A 6,115-nucleotide genomic window follows, 5' to 3' on the forward strand; every position below is an offset into this window, starting at 1 on the left:
ACTTTAACAGGTCCTTCTAAGACCAAGAGCAAAGGAAAGAAAGGGCTGAGCTTTACTGTAGGTAGGTGTCCCCATTCCTCCCAAGGAAGCAGGACAAGATGGGGTCTGCAGTGTCCTTCCCGCAAGGCCTTTGCAGACATCAGTTCAGACCTCCCTCTCTCCCCATTTGAGAGTCATACCAGACTGTGACCTCTTGCAGCTCAACAGCGAGCTGTTTCCAGCACTGGAGAATGCTGTGAGGTGGGGATTGTAAGGTCTCCCCCAGAACCCGATAATCTCCGAAAAGAAGGAARAACAGCTCCATAGTCTGGTGTAAGCTGTGTAAGTAGATGGGGGACATAGCTTAGGTCCCAATTAATATTTGATTGTTTGTGTAGTGAAACAGCTTCACCAGGAGAAACTGAAAAGTCTATAGCTGTGGACAAAGCACTCAGCTGTGAAGTTGGTTCAAACCATTCTCCTGGAGCAGGGTTTATTTGTCTCTTGGCAGGGAGGGGAAAACACTCAGCATTATTTCTGCCTTTGTAGTTTTGTGAATGACATCTAAGTCCTTTTGAGATTCTAGCTCAGAAATCAGTGTAGCCGATATAAAAAATTCTGCAGTGAACTGTTGCAGCATTTTCCGTTCAAATGTGTGTCTCCACATATGTGCACATGCAGTGATGCAGGTCACTAAATTTGGCCCAAATACATCAGTATTTGAAGTCACAGTTTTTAGCAAATAAATGATTTGCCAAAAGAGCTTTATCCAACTTTAGGGAAAATACTGCATAGAAAAATTAAGAAAAGGCAAAGGTACACTGTTGAGTTCTCAGTAGTTCTGGATTAAGCAGGCTTTGTCTTCTAATCAGTACTTTACTGTGCTTGTCTCTATTAACTCAGTTTGCAGTCAGCTCTTAGATCTTAAAACATTCATCTAAGTGTTTTAGCGGCCCACAGTCTCAGTCCTTCAAAAATTCAGATCACCCATTGCAAACAGTTGTCCTTCCTAAAAATTGCTGCATCTAGGTAGCACCCTTAAACTCCCATCTGATGGCAAGCAGGGCACAAACACCCTATGATAAAATATTTTCCTTTCTCCTTTAAGGACATTTTCCTGCTCTCCTTTGTTGGGTACTTGAACTTGAAAAGAAGAGAATGCTCCCTGGGGAGTTACCATAGTAACCTGTGATGTTTCTGTGTTGTCTGAGATTAAAAAAAAAGCAAGGGAGAAATTACAGAGAAGAATTTTATACCCGAGTTTATCATCTTTGCATAACACCAAAGCTGAACTGCACCTCCAACTCCCTAAAACAATAACAGTCACCTTGGGGCTGATATCAGGTTGGTAATTTTCTTTGGAAAAGAAATTAACTGCTCTATTTATTATTTGAGAATCCTGATTAGAAAAAAAAATTATTCTACATCTTAAAGATGTAGCAAATAAGAAAGAAAATGAAATCATTAGCAATGTAAAGATGTGGAAGTGGGAATAACTGCTACAAATAATATCTAAACTTGCAATGCATGGAAGCCCTGCATATTCTATTTTCTTCTTAATAGGGTTCAGCGATATTCTCCTTTTAAATATATAGTCAAAGAAAAACTCCACAACCATGTTCTCTTTGGAAATTAACTTCAGGTCTCACTGTGCACACATGGAGGTTATTTTTGAGCATCAGTATCAGCTCAGCAGCAAACATAATTTGAATATTCAAAATAAAAACAAAAATTGTTTTAAAAGAATGTGATAGAAGAACAATCTATTTAAATTGCTCTCAGTTACGAGCATCAAAGATAGAGGGAAGCCTGGGTTCAGGAAGGGGCTTGAGAGCTGAGCTACGGAAAGGTCATTTTTATGAAAAATAACCCAAATGTGTGCTGCTGGGAAAAATCAAAGATAATCTTCGGAGGCCAGCAAAAAAAGAGCAAAAAATGAGTTGTGGGAAGGTGGCATCTGCAAGTGTCTGACTGTCTGCCAGGGGAGGCTTGCTGCCCTTGCCCCTGCCCTGGTGCACGGTGGCTGCTGGTCTTGTCACAGTCTGACGCCTTTGTCCCTTGTTACACACCGCGCGTGCGAGCCAGCGCTGGCAGGGCCAGGCAGGGAACCAGCTCGGAGGAGGAGAAGCTGGGGCAATCTTGAGCCTCTTGCCTCAAATCGAAAAAGCAGCTAGAAACGGGGCTGTTTGGCAAGTGCAGGGAAAGGGAACAGGATCGACTTTTGTGAGAGGGTGAGCATGCGTCAGTGCTTCATTTACTAGGGCTAAATTACCTGGCTCGGCCTGATCTTGTGCAGCTTCCCTCAAGAAAACTCCTTGCCCATCTCAGTTCCCCAGCCTTTTATGGGATTATTTAGCTAGAGATACACAAAAATGATAACAGAGGCTGAGAGAACTTGAAACGCATCTGTGAAGCATGGGTCAATATCTTTACTGCAGTGCAAAAGAGCTGACAGGGATGCTGTCAAGTTTAATTGTCCCCAGGATAATGTCCTTCAGTGCCAAATATATTAAATGTTTCTGTTTATCCTGAAAACATGCCATATAAACACTTTAAATATAAGTGATTTTAACAACTCTAGCTGCCTACCCAAGCTACTCAGTGGCAGGTGGGCCTTGGCTCACAATACCCCTTATTTTCCATTTCTTTTCTGGATATTTAGGGGGATCTGGAGGAAGAGGGTAAATCCAGGTGAAATTTGGCCGCCAACCTCTTTTTTTTTTAATTAGAAAAAGGCACATTGCAGAGATATAGGTTAAAAAAACACACACAAAAAAATCAAACAAGTTTATTATAAAAACAATTCAACCTCATCTCATCTTGAAAATTGCATGCATTTTATTTTTACAAGAACACATATTTTATTTTGATAAGAACTGCAGAAAACAAGACTTACTTTTGTATTTTCCATTCATGAAAAGAGACAGAAATCCTACATTTGTCCAGGTTTATTTATGACGAGAAGATGATTTGGGCAGCAGCATTTTGGGCAGAACAAACAAAAGAAGGGTATTGAGCAGATGAGTCTGAGTTTTCTGTGACTGAAATGCGAAGAATTGGAGGTACAACCTAGCGGGGTGGGTTTTAAAGAGATGGGTTTTCTGGTGATATGAGAAAGAGGCAGGAGGACTGTAAAAAACAAACGAGACATTGCTATTGCAAGTCTAGAATGAGAGAAAAGTAATGGAGCTATCAAAGGATATAAAGAAAAGAGGCACTGGGGAGAAATGAGAAGGAAAGATGGAGAATTATATATGGGGTGCGACAGTGTTTGGAACATGCTGATGGGAACCTGTCAGAAGAACATGTGAAGAGCAACAGAGCTCTCCCAGTCCTGATGTCCCAGTGCTGTGGTTTAGATTTTTGATTATCTGTGCATACTGTATCATTCTGTGTTCTTCCTATTCATGGTTCTGTTGATTTTAAGATTAAAAAGCACAGCTGCCATCAAATTTTTGTGGCCTCCTGTTAGCAAAGGTTACTGAACATCCACCAGAAAAAGCTGCTCTTAGGGCCAGTTTCAAAGGTAATGGCATTTTTTTCATCCCTTAAAAATGTCTTACTAGGCATCTTTGAAAACTTGGCTCCAGACTCATAATTTCTTTTAATTAATTAATTTATTTATTCTCTATCCTTGGAGATATTCAAAAGCCATTTTCTAGTGTATTCTCTACCTTCCAGTATCAAGRTGGCAACACAGTTGACTGTGGGGACTAATTTATTGTTAGTTTCTGTCACCTAATGTATTTAATTTTGACCTTGAATTTTATCAGTAATTCTGTGCATTTGTATTCCATCTTCTATCAGTCCTGAAAAAGCTTCTCCAAAACCCCCGGGTCATCTACCACTGGAGAATGGCCTCTCGTGGAAGTCCTGGAGAAAGTCTTTTCACACAGACTTACTCAGTTTATTAAAGAAAGTCCATGTCTGCTTGCGATCTGATGAACCACAGCATGCAATGTGCAAAGACTGACGTAGATTGTATCACCCCACGGGTGAAACTGAGTGATGAGACATTTATCTTCATTGATGGTAAATGGGTGAATGAAATCTACCATCAGCCACCCTTTGCTTCCCATGAGAAACACTTTAGCAAGAAGACAAATAATGAATGGAGTATCTGGGAGGAGAACAGAGCGCTCTGGGAGGAAAACAAAGCTCTTTGGATTGAAAACAGCATGCTCTGGGAAGAAAACAAGGCTCTTCAATGCCTCCAGGCACAGAATAAAACTGTCAAGGTCATTTATGATGACACTATTCAGCAGGGCCTCCAGAAGGAAAAGAAGTCATTCCCAGTCTTCCCAGAGAGCAACATAGGCTTTCAGGTCAACCAAGACAACAAAGCTCTTCAGATTGTTCGGGAAAAGAATAGTGCTTTAGAGATCTTCCGGCAGGAGAATAAAGCTTTCCCCATCATCTGGAAAAACAAAAAAGCCATTGCAGTCCATGAAGAGAGCAAAGATGCAAGCTCAGTTCTTCAGAAAGACACACAAACTGTCACAGATCCAGAAGAAGGTAACCCTGGCCCTGCCCCCTATCAGGAACACAAAGTGGGGAGCTCCACTCCAACTCAGAATGAGAAGAAGAGTGCCCCAGCCGTGCAGGGTGAGTATGCAATTGGTCAGGCCATCCAGAACTTATACCAAGCCCTCCAGGTCTTCCTGAAAGAGGACTATATTCTCTCTGGAGAGAAAAAGAATATTCAGATTCTCCAGGAGGAGAACAAAGTCTTCCAAGAAGAGAACAATAAATTGAGGCTGCAGTTGAATGCTGTGAAAAACTCTGTGTCAGACATTATGGCCCAAATGGAAATGTTGCAAAAAGAGCTCAATGCCATCACTTCCCCAGTGTACAAAGAAGCAGGACAGATACTGGAAAGTGAGTATCAGCTTGGAGAGATGTGAAGCTTGGAGCTAAACCTGCTGGTTCAATTTCCTGTAAAGCATCTCTCCTTGTTTCAGGGAACTCAATAAAATCCCAGTGGAGTCTGAAGAAAAAAAAACAGCTGGTGAACATTGTGTTATTATGAAACTTTCTTATATCACTTGGATGCATTTCCCCTTCTGATAACATGGGAGTGGGTAACTGTCATGAATTTGCCTAGTGCCAGAAAAACATGCTTTTCAGCATTTTTTAAAAGTTTCTARTATTAAGGCTACATTTTCAACAGATAATTCATGCTTTTCTCACTTAATTTGAGGTACCTTGCAATGGCCATACTTATCAGAGGGATAGGCRCTTCCTGAAAACCAGCATTCCAGCTGGTAGCTGAGTTCAGATCCCTGGTGGTCCCTTTCCTTAGGTTGGCCAAGCTCAGTGGCTGAACTATGTCTTCTGCGTTGCACCAGCCTTGCCTTTCTCATATAGGCTAAGCAGTGAATCATGGAAAACAGCCTCACAGAGGAGACAGGACAATGAAAGAGAATGGGACACAGAAAACCAAACTACCTGTCCAATGAAGCACTGTATACTAGCACAGCTGTAATGAAATATTTACAGTTAAGGAAAAACAGTAAAATTGCATGAAAAGAGTTTTCTATAAAAACTGCCCAGGATTTTTTCAAAATGGAAATATTAAGTGTTCTGTTGAAACCGACTAAGGCATTTACTTACTGCAGTTCTTGAGGATACTCTTCTCCACTAAAATTGGCCCCCTACTCTATTCTTGCTGCTTCCTTTTCCTACTCCTTCATTCCCACTTAACTTATTGTCTCTTTCTGTTATTTAAAAATCTTCCTCAGAAAAGAATCCATTTCTTGCTTCAGAGTATAACAGTACCATAAAACAAATATCACTGTCCAGCAATCACATCCCCTTCTGCCTCAGTTATTTGTAAATTACCCACATCATTTTGTACCTTAATTAGGTTAAATCCTTCTCAAATGGCCTTGTTTTTGGTACACTTGAATAATCTTACTGATTTCAAGTGAGATAATAAATTGGACCCAAAATGACTGCTCAGTGTCTTATTTATAACTCACTCCTAAAAGGAAAATGCCTAATGACTTTAGTGGTCTTTTTGGACCAGCTTATCTTTGTGGCCAGGAAGTTGGCTTGTCTTTGCAAAGAATCATGTGTAGTTATGGAGCTAACAACACTCTAGCCTGGAAAAGAACTGCTATTTTTGGTCGTATCA

The 6,115-nt window shown here is 40.7% G+C and overlaps 1 protein-coding gene across 1 annotated transcript; it reads left to right on the forward strand.

The window, feature by feature from the left end:
• The first annotated feature begins 3,902 nt into the window (after window positions 1–3,902).
• On the forward strand, window positions 3,903–4,883 carry SPERT (spermatid associated). Its single transcript, XM_026072236.1, has one exon. It carries the CDS (start codon window positions 3,903–3,905, stop codon window positions 4,881–4,883), a length of 981 nt encoding a protein of 326 aa, XP_025928021.1.
• Window positions 4,884–6,115: the final 1,232 nt, after the last annotated feature.

The sequence above is a fragment of the Apteryx rowi genome, unplaced genomic scaffold (assembly GCF_003343035.1).
Source record: "Apteryx rowi isolate R43461 unplaced genomic scaffold, aptRow1 scaffold_339, whole genome shotgun sequence".
Classification (NCBI taxonomy): Eukaryota; Metazoa; Chordata; class Aves; order Apterygiformes; family Apterygidae; genus Apteryx; species Apteryx rowi.